Source organism: Labeo rohita, chromosome 25 (genome assembly GCF_022985175.1).
Source record: "Labeo rohita strain BAU-BD-2019 chromosome 25, IGBB_LRoh.1.0, whole genome shotgun sequence".
NCBI lineage: Eukaryota > Metazoa > Chordata > Actinopteri > Cypriniformes > Cyprinidae > Labeo > Labeo rohita.
In genome coordinates this window covers 7,792,292-7,812,532 of record NC_066893.1, presented here as the reverse complement: position 1 = coordinate 7,812,532, position 20,241 = coordinate 7,792,292, and the positions used below count along the sequence as shown (strand labels likewise).

The 20,241-nt window shown below is 38.3% G+C and overlaps 1 protein-coding gene across 4 annotated transcripts in view; it reads right to left on the bottom strand.

Moving 5' to 3' along the window:
* tjp1b (tight junction protein 1b) overlaps positions 1-20,241 on the bottom strand; it is a 170,232-nt gene that overhangs the window by 108,551 nt on the left and 41,440 nt on the right. For all 4 annotated transcript variants that reach the window (XM_051100262.1, XM_051100263.1, XM_051100264.1 and 1 more), the window contains 2 exons: positions 15,091-15,132; positions 14,815-14,974 (listed from right to left, as the gene is read on the bottom strand). In XM_051100262.1, coding sequence (XP_050956219.1) covers positions 14,815-14,974; positions 15,091-15,132 — 202 coding nt within the window. The remainder of the gene's footprint in view (positions 1-14,814; positions 14,975-15,090; positions 15,133-20,241) is intronic.

The following is a 20,241-nucleotide window of genomic DNA, read 5'->3' as shown; positions in this document are numbered from 1 at the left end:
AGTTGACTAACGTGTCCACCCCGCCGTAATGTCGAGATTTGCGAATGAATTGTTCATTTGAACCAATTCGTTTAAACGATTCAGTCGAATCAACTCACAGATCGCTCGTGAATCACTCAGATTTAACGGAAAACTTTGTTTGGGAATAACAAAACAACAAATTCACAACAAAAATGACACGTAATGTCTTTCTTGGGTGGGTTCACATACGCTATCTTTGATAACAAATTAGATAATAGGGAAAAAACGATACATCTAATAACAGAGATCATAAACACAAGCTTATTTGTCACGTGACAGACGCCGAGTAATGAATCACCTCACAATGTATAAATCTTACAGCTATGACATTATTGACACTGTAAATTCACTTAATAGTTTCTTTGAAACTGCTAGTGTGAACTTCAACTACACATAGCCATGAGTTGCTTTTACCACAGCTATTTACGCATTACATAATCCAAATAGTTGATGTAAAATAGGCCAATATGGATTGATGGTGACACAAATATGTACTGACAGTGGAGTCAGCAAGATCCTATTAAAGAGCTGTCAGACTGCAGGCTATATCTTGGAATAAAAACATACACGGATTTCTATCACCAATAAACCTCTTAGATACACTGATGCCAAAAATGCTTTTTTCCAATACTACCTTCTCATTTCTGAGCCATTTTCGTCATTACTTTTTTACTTGTGTCAGTCATTTTTCATAGATACATGTATTCAGTTCACTTTAAGTTCCTACAGGTGTTGTTTTAATAAGCAGAGCAACCACAAGTCATTAAAAAAAATGACAACACAAAAAAAGATGATATAACATTTCATAACTGCAATACTAACCATGTGTGTCTGTTACTTGAAGTTTGCATAATATCTCTAAACTGGATTCTTAAAGTCGTGCTCCATATGTTAAGGTTTGTGAAGGCTTGAGGGGGCACACGCGGTCACATGGACCTCCTGATTTTTAGACTCTGATCTGACAGCTGGATCGCTCTCAGCGGGGCCCCTGTGGCTCTGATAAACCAACCATCCTAATGCACATGCATACACACACACTCACACAACACTGACACACCACCACCAGAAACACATTAATGCAGTACTGCATACTCACATCGAACATACGGACATCCAATCACCACACTTCACAGAACACACATATATACACTCCACACATCTGTAAATGGGTATTCACAGTAGGCCTATATGTGCTATTACAAATGTTCCCTAACATACCATTTCTGCACACATATACACTCTGAAATGCACATTCAAGCACGCTCAGGGTCATCATGTCTGATATTTACTCACTTATCAGAATGCACACAGACACATCTGATAGGGTGGATGTATATATTAGCAATGGGGTAATTCTACCTTGAAATGGTTATTTTTAAGTTTAACGTTTGTAAAATTGAATACAGGCTGTCAGATAATGTCTTGACTATTAACCCTATTACATTTTCAAAAACATAATTATGTCTCAATATAAATTAAAATGTATTTAGCTTGAAATCATACAGTTCAATTTAAGTTCATACATTTTAAAATACAGTATGTTTGGATAATGTTTTCAGAAAGGTAACACGGTTGACAACTACAACGTGTCACAAGTACTACTACAACATACTTATTAGAAAGACAATTTAATGCTGTTATTTCTACAAATATTTACTTTTTAATTATCAGATGTTTGCTATATAAAATCAAGGTAACAGGGTTGACATTTTAGGATTGTCTTCTACTGAACAACCTGTGTCAAAAAAAGGCCACTGCAATTTAAATGGGTTTTCACAGTAAATGGGTTTTCACAGCAGGGAGGCCTATATATGCTGTAAGTACATTACAAATGTACCCTAACATACCATTTCTGCAAATAATACCATTTCTGTGAAATGCACATTCAAGCACGTACAGGGTCACCGTGTCTGATATTTACACACTTATGAGAAACCAAACACAAATTTGATCGGATAGAAATATTACACCAGTGATGGGCTAAATCAGTAACACAGATGTCATTTCCAGTTTTAAAATCGTGATTTTTAAGTAAACTTTTCTAATATTTTATTCTGCCTGTCAACCCTGTTACTTTTCTGAGCACATAATTATGTCTCAACATAAGTTAAAAGGAATCAGCTTCATACTGTGCAATATAAATTGGTATGTTTTAATATAAGTTAGGACAATTATCTTAAAAAAGTAACAGGGTTGACAGTGATACAGTTAAATTTGAGATTGCATGTTTATTCACAGCATTTAAATACAGTAAAGAGCATTTAATTCTGATGTTTCTTCAAGTATCCACTTTTTAATGATGAGATTTTTGCTATACCAAATCAAAGTAATGTCATTAAACTAAAACATATTATTTAAAAAGAGAAGTTAATGCTGACATTTCTAAAAATATTCACTTTTCAATTATCAGATGTTTGCTATTCAAAATCAAGACAACAGGGTTGACATTCTAAGATTGTTTCCTACCAACAAACTTCAAATAAAAAAGTGATTAAAAAAAGGACAACTTGTCAAGTTGTCAACTTGTCCTTGAATGGTTTTTGTCTTGAAATGATGATGATGTAATTTTCAAACCGTTCATTACTTTTAAAAAAATCGCACATTTTGATGGTAACAGTGTTGACAGTTTTGCGGTTTCATTTGAAATGACATGAATTTATTTATTTATTTTACAATCTCATTGAACTACAGGCTATTTATTAAACAGAGAATTTAATCCTGACATTTCTACAAATATTCACTGTTCAGTTATCACATATTTGCATACAAAATCTAGGTAACAGGGTTGGCAATTTAAGACATTTTAAAATAGTTTCTTATCAACAAACTAAAAAAATATATATAAACAAGAGGACACCTCAAGATTTATATCTTGAAAAGATGATTTTGTAATGTTCAATTTATAACACAGTTCATTACTTTAAAAAAGGCAAATTCTGATGGTAACAGGGTTGAAACACAACCTGAGGATGCAGTTTCAAGGGTTTTAATTAAAATCTAAATACATTTACAGCATAAATATTTTCATATACTATGATTTCATTTATATTTGCCACTATAGATTAAGAAGAAACAAGATTAACAAGATGAAAATACAGGGTGGAAACATACAGGCCTAGTATTACCATTTTAATTGTTAGTCATTTTTACGCAAAAGTATATGAGAAGCACAAACAGCACCTGTTTTATAGAATGCCCCCATGACACAAAATAAACACACTCCATATTATCTTTCACTGATAAAACGTGGCAAACACTCTCTATACATATGCAGACGCACAGCACTGTTCTAATGCTGCACAGAACAAAATGTTCTCTCTCTCCATCCCATCATGCTCTAGGGACCCTCTCGCCATAGTGTTCAGCTTCCAGCGACACTCAAGGTAACGTCACCCCAATTCAAAGGAAAAAAAAAACACCTCCCGTACTCATTCCCCTCCCGTTCACCTCCTCTCGCTGTCTCCATGACATATAGGTGAGATACACCTCCCTCCCTCCCTCCTGCTCCTCCTCCTCTTTGTGTCTTTTCAGCCTCTGCATCCACCCCCTCCGCACCTCATTCAAGGATCTCCTCGCCTCTCACGTGCTGGGACAACTCTGTCCCCATTCCTGTCTTAGCTTTCTCAGCCCATCTCACTCTCTCTGTCCCTCACATAGATCTCTGAATATGCAGATCGGTTAATTCAACTGCAGTCTCGTCTCCGCTGCAACTGCAGCTGCAGCACTTTTGCCACACTGAGCAGGGCGCTAAGTGCTTACGCTGGTGTTTTTTGGCGAGGACAGCGAGCGCTCCTGTTCACATACTGCATCTTAAATGTGTGTCTCTATGTTTTTTTAGTTATAAAAAGCCAGATTAGCATGCTAACAACAGATTAGCAAGTACTGATTAAGATATACAAAATTTCACATCAGTTCAAGTGAGCAGAAGGTTAGTGATGGTGCAACTCTTTTAGAAAAATTTGCAAAATCATTCTGGATTCAGTAGCACACTTTGGATTAGTTTAAAGATTAGCATTAGTATTGTTTGCAGCTTCCACCACGTGGCTTTTGCAGCAAAACACTTTTTCATACTGCAGAACAGCTGAGAGAGCCGGAAAAATGCTGCGTGAAAAATATATCACGTACGTGTCCTTTTGTAATCATGTTCTTGAGATTTTTGAGATGACTGTAACAACTACAGTTGCAAGCACATTTAAAGGTACAGGTCACAAAAAAATGACCTGAAGCTATATATCTAATGGCATCATATTTGAATGTTGTATGACTTCGAAAGACTAACTTGTTTGTTTTGCTTTTACTTGTCTGGTAGTAACAGGTCTATATGAAATAATTAAGAAAATCTGTCAACTACTTCAAAACCCTCAAGAAAAAAAAATTATATTATAAAAAAAGGATTAAATAAAACAGTCTAAAACCTTCCAAAATTGTAATACCTCATTAAAGTGAACAAACATCTCATATAGCACACAAAATAAACCTCAAAAACTCAAGCTAAAAAAACTCAAATACACAATCAATACCTCATATCAAATACAAACAAATACAGTATCAAATTGACTACTTTTATTAAACATTTATGATAATTTTGTGAATTTGCGGCCTTATACCTTGACCACTGATTTCCATATAATGAAAGTAAATGGAGACTGGGACTGTCAAGCTTCAAAATGACCATAAAAGTGTTTCATACAATTTGTGCACTATATTCTAGGTATTATGAAGCTAAACAGTAATACTGGAAAGAGATTTTAATGCTGATGTTTTTGCAAATATCCACTTATCCAATTGTCAGATTTATAAAAACTATATAAAATCAAGGTAACAGGGTTGACGGAAAAGAACAAGTCAGCTTATCCTTGAAAGGTTTACTTTGTTAAGTGATAATGTCATTATGACACACATACACACAAAGCACACAATGAATAAATAAACATTTGTAAAATTTTATACATTCTGTCAGAAAATGCGTTTACTGTAAGTGTCAACCCTGTTACTTTTGTGAGGACATAATTATGTCTAAACACAAATTAAAACGTATTTAGTTTGAGATGACACAAATCAATTTTAATGTAAACATTTTAATATACATTAGATATAACAATATTCTCAGAGAGGTAACAGGGTTGAGTTTTACTTTTCTTTTGAGATTACATTTATTTATTGATTTATTTATTTACAAAGTCATGGAACTACAAGGTGTTTGTTAGAAAAAGAATTTAATGCTGACATTTCTACAAATATTCACTTTTCAATGATCAGATGCTTGTTATAGAAAATCAAGGTAACAGGGTTGACATTTTAAGATTGTTCTTACCGACAAACCTTGAACGGTTTACGTCCTAAAATGATGATGATATAACTTTCAATTTATGAAACTTAATTAATTTAAAAAGGCAAATTTGGATAGTAACAGGGTTGACGCACAACCTGGGGATGCAGTTTCAATGCCTTTAAATAACACATTATACCAAATCAAATCTTAATTTATATAAATATTGTGATATAAAATGTGTTTTCATCTATATTTGCTAATATAAGGAGGTAGGAAATACAGGGCAGAAGCAGGACAAAAAAGGCGTCTTTATGATTAAAAAAGACAAAAACATACAGCCCTAGTAATATAAGACAAACATACCTATTAAACACATTGAAACATGGCTTTCCATTCCCCAATCATTCTATGAAAAACAGTGGTCAGGACATTTTTCCAAAATGTTTGCAAAGAAATACAGTCACAGAGATTTGAAACGGCATGTGGGTGAGTCAATAATTAGAAGAATAAATTTTTTTGTGTAAACTACCGTTTTATAAAGATACAACCCTCTTGTTCACACAAATTTGGGAGAATGAATGAATATGCACTGCGAAAATGGCTTAATGCATTTTACAATTACCCTAAAAAAGCGTGGAAAGCCTCGGAGGGGTTACTGAAGCGCAGCAAAACGGTAGTGATATCAATTTACGTCCTATAATAATTTCTGCTCCTGTGCCTTTAATATTGGCTTTCAAGGTGAAATGAAAAAAAAAGTGAATGGAGTGATTGAATGGAGATGAGAGGTGGAGAGCTGATATCGGCAAAAAGGAGAGGAAGGAGGCCGTTCATGAGATGAAGAGATGGATAGAACGAATGATTGGAAGAGAGAGAGTCTCGCTTGACCAGAGTTATGTGATGCATTTCACGGTGGTGCATTTCTCCTTTGCCCTCTCTCTCTCTTTCTCTGCTGTGCGGTTTTCTGCAACCTATGCACTAACAACTGATTCATGCTCTCCATGAGAAAGAGAGCAGCACTCGCCAACACAAATGACAGCAGGAGTGGGCGCTCTGCCAAACGCTGTGACTTCAAACGCTCCAATTTTATTGCATGCACATGCATAAATAAAAATCAAAACATCAGTGTTACGAATGCTTCAAACACAGCTTATTCTGCACAATATTATGTATTTTCGTTTCACAACCCAATTACAGACTGACAAGATCCTGGGAATCTCTCCCACATTTCTCCAAGGAAGGTAAACGTTTTGCATGCAAACACAACATTTCTTGTGGGATTGCATACATTTTTTTGCGAGCAAACGCAAAATTTCTCAGGGAAATGCGAAAGTGTTGCGAGAAAATGTAAAGTTTCTCAGAGGAACGCAAACATTTTGTGTGCAAATGCAAAATTTCTCTGGAAAATGCAACAGTTTTGCGAGTGAACAGAATGTTTCCTTGGGAAGGCAAAAGTGTTGCGAGTGAATGCAAAATTTCTCAGGGGAATGCAAAAGTGTTGCAAGCGAATGCAACGTTTCTCAGAGGAACGCAAATATTTTGCAAGCAAACGCAAAGTTTCCTAGGGGAATGCAAAAAAATTTGTGAGAGAACGGGAAGTTTTTTAAAGAATGTTAAAGTTTCTACAGCAAACTTAACATTTCTCAGAGGAAGGCTAATGTTTTGGTTGTGGACGTAATGTTACTTACAGGACTACAATTTTTTTTGCAAACAAATGCAAAATTTCTCAGGGGAATGCAAAAACGTTGCGAGCGAATGCAAAGTTTTTGGGGAAAAGCACAAGTTTTACAAACGAACGCAAAGTGTTTCAGGAAATGTGAAAGTTTTTTTGTGAGGGAACACAAAATTTCTCAGGGGAACACAAGGGGAATTTTTATGAGCGAACAAAGTGTTTCTCAAGAAGGCAAAAATGTTGCAATAACAAGGTGATCAATAAGATATTGTCCATTATACAACCCTTCTAAAACCCCCTCATTCTTAATAACACAAACTAAATAATAATAAAAATAAATAAATAAATAAAAATAAATAAATAAATAATAAATAAATAAAAATTAATTAATTAATTAAGAAGGAAAAAACAAAAAAAAAAAAAAACCCTTCTAACAGATGATTAATATTACATGTTGCCAGCTACAGGTGCACAAGGTAGGCCTTTAATATAATCTAAAAAGGGATCCCAAGTCTTATAAAAGGATTTAAGTGAACCAGAGAGTGAACATCTTAACTTTTCAAGTCTGATACAGTAAAAAATGTCCTGTATCCACTTGTCATGAGTCGGGGGGGGGTAAGTGTGCTTCCACTTAAGAAGGATAGCTTGTCTGGCCAGGATCGTGGTAAAAGCAATAACCTTGCTATCTCTGGCTGTCAAATGAGATCTAATGGATACTCCAAAGAGAGCTAACAAGGGGTCAGGGTCTATATTAGTGTTGAGAGCTTTACTGAATGTATCAAATACACTTGACCAAAAAGTTACCAGCTGTGGGCAGGTCCAAAACATATGCAGATGATCGGCAGGTGAATGCTTGCAACGGTTACAGGCAGAGCTTCTGTCTGGGAAAAATTTAGCCAACTGGGCATTAGTTAGGTGAGCTCTGAATAGTATTTTACACTGCATCAAACCATGCCTAGCACATATGGAAGAGGAGTGAACCTGGGTCAGGATGTTATGCCATAGTTCCTCTGTAATAGTAACTTCAAGATCATGCTCCCAGGTATCTTTAAGAGTGTCAGTAGGGTCCACTTTAATTGAATTTATTAAGTTATAGATGACAGAGACTAAATGTTTATGATTAAAATTCAAATCAATAAGCGTTTCCGGGGGACGATTAGGAAAGTGAGGGAACTGCTTCTGTATGAAGTGTCTGATTTGGAAAAAACGAAATAAATGGTGACTGGGTAAATTGTGCTTTTTAGCTAAAGAGGAGAATGAGGCAAAAACACCTTCTTCGTAGAGGTCATAAATCTTGAGAAGGCCATTTGAAGACCAAACACGAAAGGTGGGGTCTGAATTGGATGGGGGGAAAAAGTAATTGTTTAAGATAGGCATTTGAATAGAACCTCTATGTAAACCATAGTGTTTCCTGAATTGCACCCAGATTTTAAGGGTACTGGTGACTACTGGATTTTTTGAGACTTTACTTAAAACTAAGGGGAGTTGAGAACAGACAATAGAATAAAGAGAACATTTTGTCGAAGAAGTTTCTGTATGCACCCAAGGAGGACAACTGTCAGAGTAGCTATCTCTGTTCCAAAAAAGAAGCTTATGAATATTGCAGGCCCAATAGTATTGCTGGAAATTGGGGAGTGCTAGGCGTCCCTTAGCCTTAGGGAGTTGTAAGACTAACTTCCTAAGGCGAGCAGGTTTATTTCCCCACAGAAATGAACGCAAAATACTATCAAAGCCATTAAAGAATGATTTATTTATGAAAATCGGTAAGTGTTGAAAAAGGCAAAATAACCATTTTGACCAAATTAATGCGGCCTACAAGAGATAGAGGCAGAGAAGCCCATCTACACATGTCCAACTTTGACTTATCCACAAGTAGTTGAAAATTTCTTGCAAATAAAGTATTGTATGAGTTTGTAAAAAAGACCCCCAGGTATCTGAAACCGTCAGAAGCAATCTTAAAGGGTAAGGATGATCGGGGAAGATTTTTAGCTTTAGAATTAACAAAAAAGAGTTCACTTTTTTGTAAATTTATCTTGTAGCCAGATAGTTTGCTAAATTTGTCTAAGATATCCAAAATTGGGGGCAGAGAGGTTGTGGGGTTTGAAATAAATAATAAAAGGTCATCGGCATATAGAGAAAGTTTGTGAGCTAATCCATGGCGTTTAATTCCCTCAAAGCTGTTGTGGCTACGAAGCCAGATAGCTAAAGGTTCTATGGCTAAATTAAAAAGTAAGGGGGACAGGGGACAGCCCTGTCGTGTCCCACGTTGAAGAGAGAAAAAAGGCGACCGCATACCATTAGTGTGTACAGATGCTATAGGGGAAGAATAAAGAAGTCTAATCCAAGAGATAAAACTAGAACAGTTTAAGAAATTTTTGAAGAATTTTAAGAATTTTTGAGGAATTTAAGAGATTTTAAAATCTTTAACCATTTCTTATTGAATATTTTCAAGACTAAAGAATCTGAGCTATTTCATCTACATATTTTATCCCCTTTATGCTTTTATTACACACTAACATTAGCTGTGCTTGCTAAGGGAACCATCATTATTACTGTAACTTATTATTCTAATTGTATTATTACTGCAAGTCATTGTGCATAACTCACCTTGCACCATGTGATCAATGAATAATTACTCAAATTGTGTGCTTTTCAAATCATTCAGGTGTAAGAATTTTGTATGGCATCATTGTGGACTGTTTTTGGGCCACTAAACTACCACTCATGTTACACCTTAGCATTCTGGCAGCGAATTTTCTGTATTAGCATCAATGGCTAACCCTGCTGTCTCTGCAGTGGGTGGCTCTGTGTGTTTTTCTCTGTTCTGTCTTTCAGTAGAGCGAGTGGCAGCAGTAGAGAGGTCTTCACTCAAGCGTTGCTGCGGCATCATCACTCACTGTGTGCCGGAACGTTACTCTCATCAGCTGCGGTTGGCATTCGAGCACAGTCAGCAACTTTCCTCTAGCCTGTGTATGTGTGTGTGTGTGTTCTGTTGAGAGAGAAATATGTACAGTATTAAAGAGCACGGACCTGGACGGTGATACCCCCCTATTTCACTGAGATATTCTGGAGAGGCCAGATATTTTAAGCACAGGCAGAGCAACAGCATTTTAAAGGGGTTTAATGAACCGGTTCTAACTCACTTCACTAAAGCCGACAGCCTTTGTGGAGGAAGCTTTGTCGAAAAGCACATTTGCTCAGTCACTTGGCACTGAACTAACCCGGCCGCCTTTAGCCTGTCAATCGCTCAAGAGGCTTCTGTGTCGCTGTGATATCAACATCCAGGCTGTGTTTCAAAACCTAACAAGCTGCCTACCTGAACAACACATTCTTAGGGACAATATAGGTCCCTAGTGTATACATAATGTACAATCTGAGTTAACTAATTGTGGCATTGCATGGTAACATTACGTTACTGACAAATCTGAGAGGCTGAGATGATATTCATCATTAACTCCCACATGTATTGCACTACAAATGTGTTTCAAGTACAAACAACCCTATTTAAACAGTATCCACAAGAAGCGTTTTTATAATGAACTGGAAAAAACATCCGACATTCCCTTTAGAAAAATCCTGTTCAACCAGAAAGACATAATTTCATCCATAATTGCGAAGTGCAAGAGACTCAAACAACTGGAATTTATTCATGGAAGTCCCACTCAAAGCTCATTAGAATAATAATCATGTTAGAGTGCATTTCCTCTGAGGAGGCGAAGCAATTTGTGAGACATCCTGGCGTACTTCTAATCCCAGGTGTTTTATATACAAACGGAAACCTACTCCGGGGTATCCCAGTGCAGGAATCAGATTCAGTAAGGTGTTGCATTAAGGATGAGCCCATGAAGTATCTATGAGGCATTCAGATAGTCTGCGCAGGGTGAACATGACAGACTCATGTAACTTTCATGGTGGGAGATGTAATTTTAAAAAGAATTTTAGATTCGAGATTTGTTGGACGAGAGTTGGCATAAATACACGGCTTGCAAGGAATAGTTCACTCAAAAAATGACAATTCTTTTATCATTTAATCAACCTCGTGGAACAGAAATGTAGGTGTTTAGCAGAGCTGTTTCCAATACAATGGAAGTAAATGGGGACTGGGCTGTTGAGCTTCAAAACTGTCAAAAACTTAAGCATGATATTCTAAGTCCTCTGAAACTATATGATAGCTTTGTATGATTAACAAACCTAAACATAAGCCGTTATTTGCTGAAAACGTTCTGACAGCATCTTCATTTGTATGAGAAGAACAAAGATTTTCTATGTATAATACTTAAATCTTTTTCTTTTTTATGCACACAATGCTATCAGATGGTTTCAAAGACAATGAAAAAGAGAAATTGTATGGATTACTTTTATGGAATAGGCCTACATGTTTAGCAGAACTGTTTCCCATACAGTTGAAGTGAATTGGGACTGACGCTGTTGGGCTCCAAAAATGACAAAGATGGCAAAGATTTTCTGTGAATAACTGCTTAAATGTCTGCTTTTTAATGCACACAATGCTATCAGATAGCTTTAGAAGACACACTGTAAAATGGAATGGAATACACAGGCTTGCATGTTTCCCATACAATGTAAGTGGATGGGGACTAGGGCTGTTGAGCTCTAAAACTGTCAAAAAACTACCAAAAAAGTAGTACATACAACTTGAGCATGATATTCCAAGTCCTCTGAAGCCATATGATAACTTTGTATGAAAATAAATCTAAACTTAAAGGGGTCATCGGATGCTCATTTTCCACAAGTTGATATGATTCTTTAGGGTCTTACTGAAAAGTCTATAACATGCTTTGGTTAAAATTTCTCAATGGTAGTGTAAATAACACCTTTTTTACCTTGCCAAAATCAGCTCTGCAAAAGTCATCCTGTTCTGGTTGAGGTTGCTTTAAATGTTAATGAGCTCCCGTCCCTCTCTTCTCTCTGTGGAGTGACGAGCCTGTTTACTTTAGCCGCATGTAGCTGCGTTTAGCGGCTAAACTTGCTATCTAGCATGTTATTAGGAAAGGCGATCACAAAGATTCATAAAAAACCCTTATACTCACTTCTGCTGTAAGTTAAGCTGGATCACGAATGATTCGCGTGAACATAGACACATATATGTAGATCGGCAGGTGCATTCCCTTCACAAACAAATGTAATTCACTGCATCTTCAGCGGCTCAGATGTTGGGAGTAAATGACGACCACTATGTTCATTATTACATCCAGCAACACAACACCTCAATTGCTCAATAATTTACATCCCTGCTCCCTGAAACAATGAAGGTTGGACTGTTACAGCTGATTTAGGCAGGTCTGAGGTAAGACGCTCATGTCAATTAACTATCGTGAGGGCGGTCTCACACCGACAGGCATCTGAGAATGGCTCAATTTGAAAAAGGGGATATTATTTTTACAGATTAATTAAAAACCACTGCATGGATTTTTATTATTATAGGGTGGATGTGTACATACACTGAAAACACACTTTAATGTTCAAACAACATGTAAAAGTGAACTTCGCATCTGATGACCCCTTTAAGCCATTATTTGCTGAAAACGTTTCGACAACGTTCTCTTTTTATGTCTTTTTTACGCATATAATTCTATCAGACAGATTCATCATATATAATGCTATCAGACGGCTAACAATAAAGTAGTACGTACAGCTTGGGCATTATATTTCCAAGTCCTCTGAAGCCATATGATAGCTTTGTGTGAAAATAAACTTAAACTTAAGCCATTATTTGCTGAAAACGTTTTGACAATGTTCCCTTTCAATTGCACCACGTGACACGTTTTTTTTTATGAATAACTGTCTTTTTTGTGCATACAATGCTATCAGACGGATTCAGAAGGCATGCAATAAAATACAGAAGTTGTATGGATTACTTTCATGGAATAGGCCTACATGTTTAGCAGAACTGTTTCCTATACAATGGGAGTGAATGGGGACTATTCACTCTGTTGAGCTCTAAAACTGTCAAAACAAAAACAAAAACCCAATCAAAAACGTTTTTGCTGTTTTATGCACACAATAATATCAGATGGTTTCAGAAGACATGCATCATTATACAGGAGTTGTACAGATTACTTTCAAGCACAAATGTAGCTGTTTAGCAGAACATTTTTCATACAATGGAAGTGGATGGGGACTGGGGTTGTTGAGCTTCAAAACTGTCAAAAAAAAAAAAAAACTACCAAAAAAACAGTACATACAACTTGAGCATGATATTCTAAGTCCTCTGAAACAACATAATAGCTTTGTGTGAGGAATAAACCATTATTTAAAATAAACCTAAACGTAAGCCGTTTTTGGCTGAAAATGTTCTGATATTGTTCTCCTTCATTGCGCCAGATGACAATGAATTTCTGTGAATAACTACTTAAATTTCTGATTTTTTTTTATGTATACAATGCTATCAGATGGCTTCAGAAGACATGGAATATAATATAGAAGTTATATGGATTACGTTCATGGACCACAAATGTAGGTGTTTCGCAGAACGTTTTCCATACAATGTAAGTGGATGGGGACTGGGGCTGTTGAGCTCCAAAAATGTCAAAAAGCTATAAAAACAAAAGTACATACAACTAGTGCAAAATATTTCAAGTCCTCTGAAGGCATAAGATATCTTTGTGTAAAAAATAAACCTATATTTTAGCCATTATTTGCTGAAAATGTTCTGACAACGTTCTCCTTCATTGCGCCAAATGACAATGAATGTCTGTAAATTACTTAAATTATTACTTTTTTTATGCATACAATGCTATCAGATGGCTTCAGAAGACATGCAATATAATACAGACGTTGTATGGATTACGTTCATGGACCACAAATGCACGTGTTTCGCAGAACGTTTTCCATACAATACAAGTGGTTGGGGACTGGGGCTGTTGAGCTCCAAAAATGTAAAAAAAGCTATCAAAAAAGAAGTACATACAGCTAGTGCACAATATTTCAAGTCCTCTGAAGCCACAAGATATCTTTGTGTAAAAAATAAACCTAAACTTAAGCCATAGATGGGGACTGGAGCTGTTGAGGTCCAAAAATGTCAAAAAACTACCAAAAAAGTAGCAGTTGTGCATGATATTCCAAGTCCTCTGAAGCCATATGATAGTTTTGTGTGACGAATAAACCTAAACATAAGCCATTATTTGAGTATTTTATAACGTTCCCATTCGTAGATAGCAGATGACAAAGACTTTCTATGAATAACTATGCTTTTTAATGCACAAAATGCTATCAGATGGCTTCAGAAGACATGCAATATAACACAGGAGTTGTATTGATTACTTTCCTCGTGGTTTTTTTTTTTGGATCTCAACATCGCCAGTCCCCATCCACTTCCATTGTATGCAAAAAAGCAGCAGTTACACTCGCTAAAAAAAATAAATAAATAACAATCAAGGGAAAAAATTAAGAGCTCAAATTAAGACTACAATAACACAGTGGTAAGAAAATGATAATTTTTCATTTTTAAGTGAACTGTCCCTTTAAAAGATATCCTCCTATATCCATGACTTATGAATTGACTCCAGCTGTGTATTTGTTAATAATGTATGCAATAATTGTGAATAAGTGGACTTATACAATTGTGCATGTCATGTTCGCTCTTGCAGAAATTCCCTTGAGCAGCCATGCAGACATACTGGTACATGTGCATTTTAATAAACAAACAGTCACGCGACACACGCACAGCCATAGAATCACTTTTCAAATGCATGTACATTTGCACAATGAGTGCTGACACACAACATCCAGGCGCGCAATCTCGTTTGAATACACACACAAACACGCCACACACACACACTCCCCACCCCCACACACGGAAGCATTACTGCAGTGGATGCAGTCTTTAACTCACGTTGGAGTCCAGCAGGTCGATGCTGTCCAGGCTCTTGCTGCGGTGGATTCGGCCCTTGATTCTGCGCAGGGATGGTTTGCCGTGCGCCGATCCCTCAGATTCATCCAGCACAGAGATGCTTTCTGGGTTGGGAATGAAACCGTGGATCTTGGGATAGTAACTAAGAAAGTGACAGACGGTGCGTGTTAGAATGTGGTGTCAGTTTAATCTCCATTAAAACGATGAGCAGTGGAGTTTCGTTAGTGAAATGGAGTGAAAAGGGTTTAAAATGCTTACACTGCAGGCCCGTATTTGTCTTTGTCGTGTTTGGGGAAGACCCTGAGATTGAAGCACAAGAGAAAAGAGAGAAATACTTTAGATTTCAAGACAAAAAGCAATGAAAAGAAAGACATTTGTAAGAGAAATTGACAATTCTGCCATCAACACTTCCTTTCTTTTGTGGAGCACAAATTTTTTTTGAAAAATTTCATCAGCTTTTTGTCATTGACTTTCATATGTATTTATTTATTTCCACAGAAAAAGTCATACAGGTTTGATATGACATGGGGTGGAGTAAATCATGACAGAATTACAGTTTTGGGTAAATGGTAATTTTCTCTATGCCAGAAACAAAAGAAGATTTTTTGTAATGCAGTTTGATGGCAAAAGAGCCTTAGAAATTACACATTTACACAGAAATATAACATTATTCACTGAGAAAAATCACAGTCGTTCATCCATAACAGTACAAATCACCCACATTAATTCACACAAAACGTAAGGCCAAGATCAGTTAATATTTCATAATCATGTCCCTGCAACCACCAATACACACCACAGTATGTAAAACCAATCCAACAAACCCTAAAGACGCAAAATATAATTATTGTCATGGACATGATAGTCATGATACTTCCCATATTTTATATTTAAGCCATTTAATGAATTTCCACTCATCAATAATTAGTGTCACATCTGCTCTGTCTGAACCCTAAAGTATTTTTCATTCAGAGGATATAAATATATTATTAATGAAGTCCTATATGATCATGTAATTCACCATAGTTATCTTTCAGGACAGGAAAGTATGCCACTGAATGAATCAAACATCATGTACAAGACAAAATTGCAGTGCATTCTATAAATTAATGTAAACTAAATGCACATAATATTGGTATTTACAAAAAAAGCTTTAACGGTTTACATTGTGCACCTTGCTTGCAAATGCTTCTTTGCGATAAAAAGGAGAAACCTGACCTTGCAGGGGTTGGGGAGAGGTTATATAATACCCCTGGAGGACATGCTTTACAGTAGCTGTGGTAGGATGTAAGACAGTCCCTGTACAGTAGAAGAGGCAATCTGAATGCCTTGTACTATAACCGCTCGCACCATGTTTGTGAAGAGGATTTGTTGGAAACCCCTGCAAAATGAAATTCAATACGGCAAATCTTCTGTTTCAGTGCGCTGACTGGGGCACCAATGAATAGCAGACCTCATTTCCATATTAAGTGGTAGATTAAGGAAGCCTCCTGGGCTGTTGCTAGCTACTGGTTTCGAAGAATACCATAAAATGAACAAGAATTGAAGAAGCGTTTAAAACGCCTACGCTGGATTGTAATTTAGAGCGTAGAACGAGCGCGGCAGTGAATGGAAGACTAACGAGAGGACAAAGACATTAGCGTCACAGTGAGGTTGATGTTGGCCTGAGGAAACCAAGTGAGGTCTCACCTTCAGTTAACCTCAGATAGATTTAAATCATCTGGGAATGAGCTCAAGGACTACGTTTCTGTTGTGTGTGCACATATATGGAGTGTTTACAACCAGAAATGATACACCAATGTGCACCATAAGACCAAGGATGCAAAGCTAACCGCATTCTAATCCATCTAAAATATGTGATTTAGAAATATGTACACCTTGGCTGTACATGCTAATCTTTCTTGACTCACAAGCAAATGACATTTTGGCAGTGTTAATTAGCTGATAACACATTCATAGACGTACACTAGCAACTATCTAGCTTAAAGTGTAACCACATCTGCCATCAGGGGCTAAAGCCCAAAGTATAATTTTGTTTTTATGCACATCCATACAGTGCATACTCATAACTTGTACACATATGCTAAGTGTTCACGTCAAAAATGAAGTATACTTTGGACAAACCTTGACTCCAATACTCAAGGGGGTGAGTTACCTTCAAATTGTCCCATTAAACCTAGTGTTATTATTCAGGTATCTAGCTATGACTAATTTACATAGCACAAAAAAATGTAACACTGTTTCTCCACAATGAAAGTGGTTCATAAAAGTAGAGAATTGGGTGTAGAAGATAACAATTAATGCTAACAATGCTAACAGTGTAACACACTGAAGTTTCAGGTTAAAGTGTATTTTTGAAATGACAATTGCAACTGAGAATAGTTTGTGTTTGGCTGCTGATGATGCTGACATTGGCTGCGTCTGAAAGCTAAAAAATGCTGCCTGCAGCAAGCAACAAAGCATATCTGAATTTAGTGATCATGTCACATGCTTTATACTGAGATACCTTCATCTGATCAATTTCTGAAGACACCCTTTGCTGCCTATGATATCCAACTGTAACTCGGTTCTACTTCCCTCACTTGGTCCAAGCAGGATTCAAATCAGTGTTTCAAGCATGGGAGGCGGGCGCTAACAAAGACATCAAACACCACAGTCTCTAGCATCAGTTGCTAATACTCCTTGAGGTCGGAGGAGTGAGGTTTACCTGCACAGTACTTACTAGCTGGCCTCTGTTACACCCACTCCCCCAAACCTCACTCCCACATGGGTCACGGCACCAAACTAACCCCTCCTGTTGTACTCTTACCAACATGGGAGGTGGGCACACTAATTAGGATGCTAAAGACCACAGCCTCTAACATCCGATGCTAGTGCACCTCTTGAGATCAGGGGAGTGAGGTCACTCCCACCTGGGTCACGGAACCAACGTAACCCCTCCGGTTCTATTCCCCTCACTTGCTTCAAGTGAGATTTGAACCAGCGTTCCATCATGAGAGGCAGGTGTGCTAATCAGGAAGCTAAAGACCACAGCCACTAGTGTCTATCGCTAGTGCACCTCTTGAGTTTAGAGGAGTGAGGTTTTATCCGCAAATCTCTTACCAGCTAGCCTCCGTTACACACATTCTCCCTAAACCTCACTCCCACCTGGGTCACGGAGCTAACGTAACCCCTCCGGTTCTATTCCCCTCACTTGCTTTAAGTGGGATTTGAACCAGCATTCCTTCATGAGAGGCGGGCGTGCTAATCAGGAAGCTAAAGAGCACAGCCTCTAGTGTCTATCGCTAGTGCACCTCTTGAGATCAGGGGAGTGAGGTTTTATCCACATAGCTCTTACCCGCTAGCCTCCGTTACACTTACCCCCAAAGCTCACTCCCTTCCGGGTCACGACACCAATGTACCCATTCTGTTGTACTCCACTCACCCGATCCAAGCAGGATTTGAACTGGCGTTTCCCCCCATGGGAGACAGACGCACTAACAAGGACACTAAAGGCTGCAGCCCGCTAGTGCCTCTTGTGATCAGGGGAGTAAGGTTTACCTGCACAGCTCTTACCAGCTGGCCGTCGTTACACCCACTCCCCCACCAATGAAACCTCTCATCTTGTAGTCCCCTTACTTATTCTGAGGGGAATTAGAACTGGCATTTTTGGCATGGTGCACTAACGGGGATGTTAAAGATGCCTTTTTGAGATCATGGGAGTAAGGTTTACCTACACAGCTCTTACTAGATGGTCTCCATTACACTAACTCCCCTAAACCTCACTCCAATCTGCGTCACGGCACCAGTGTAGCCCCTCCTGTTGTACTCCTTTCAGTCTTTCCAAGGGGTACTCAAACCAACATTTCCAGCTGGGGAGGCAGGTGCAGTAACAAGGACACTAAAGGCTTCAGCCTCTAGTGTCAGTCGCTAGTCTAGTGTCACTTATTAGCCGGCCTCCGTTACACTCATCTCCCTAACCCTGGCTCCCATCCTGGTCACGGGACCATTGTAACCACTGTACTCACTCACTCTGAGGTGGATTCAAACTGGTGTTTCTGTCATGGGAGATGGGCACGCTAAGGAGGATGCTGAAGACCATAGTCTCCAGTGTCAGTTGATAATGTGCCTTCTTGAGATCATGGGAGTAAGGTTTACCTGCACAGCACTTACTAACTGGCCTCCGTTACACTCACTCCCCTAAACCTCACTTCTATCTAGGTCATGGCACCAATGTACCCCTCCTGTTGTACTTCCCTTATTTACTTTGTGCCGGAGGTTTTACCAGCACAGTTCTTACCAGCTGGCTAACCCCTCCAGTTCTAGTCCCCTCACTTGTTTCAAGTGGGATTTGAACTGGCGTTTCTGGAGTTGGAGCCCTCCAGGAACAAGTCTGGTGACCGCTGTGCTAGAGGCTGTGGTCTTTAGCATGTCCCCTACTCTAGTGCCTGTCACTAATGTGCCTCTTGAGTTTAGGTAGTGAGTTTTACCTGCACAGCACTTACTAGCTGAAGACCGCAGCCTCTAGCACAAGCGTCACTAAATTGGTCCTGGAGGACCTGTGTCCTGGACAGTTTAGCTCCAACTTGCCTCAAGACACCTGCCTGGAAGTTTCAAGTATACCTTGTAAGACCTTGATTAGCTTGTTAGCTTGTTGATCAGGGTTGGACCTAAACTCTGCAGGACACCGGCCCTCCAGGACAAGTCTGGTGACTCCTGCTCTAGCATCTTTCGCTAATGTGCCTCTTGAGATTAGGGTAGTGAGGATTTACTTGCACAGCACTTGCTAGCTGGCCTCCGTTACACTCATTCCCCCTAAACCTCATTCCCATTCGGGTCACGGCACCACCGCATCCTCTCCTGTTGTACTTACTCACTCGACCGGGATTTGAACCGCCGTTTCTGGCATGGGAGGCGGGCGTGCTAACGTGGATGCTAAAGACCAGCAGCCTCTAGTGTCAGTCACTAATACACCTCTTGAGATCAGGGGATTGAGAATTCACCCGCACAACTTTTACCAGCTGTAGTTGAGTTGAGTCTTACCGTTTTTAAATCCATTCAGCTGATCTCTGGGTCTGGCGGTAGCACTTTTAGCATAGCTTAGCATAGATCATTGAATCTGATTAGACTGATAGCATCCTGCTCAAAAATGACCATATATAATGATGATATTTTTCCTATTTAAAACTTAACGCTTCTGTAGTTACATTGTGTATTAAGACTGACGGAAAATGATAAGTTGCTATTTTCTAGGCTAATAATCAAGGAAGTTTGCTGCCGTACCATGGGTGCAGCAGGCGCAATGATATTACGCAGCGCCTGAAAGTGACTGGCACTAAGTTTGTGTAGATGCAGAGTTGCAGCCGGCTGCGTAATTTCATTGTGCCTGCTGCACCCATGGTACAGCAGCAAAGTTCCTTGATTATTACG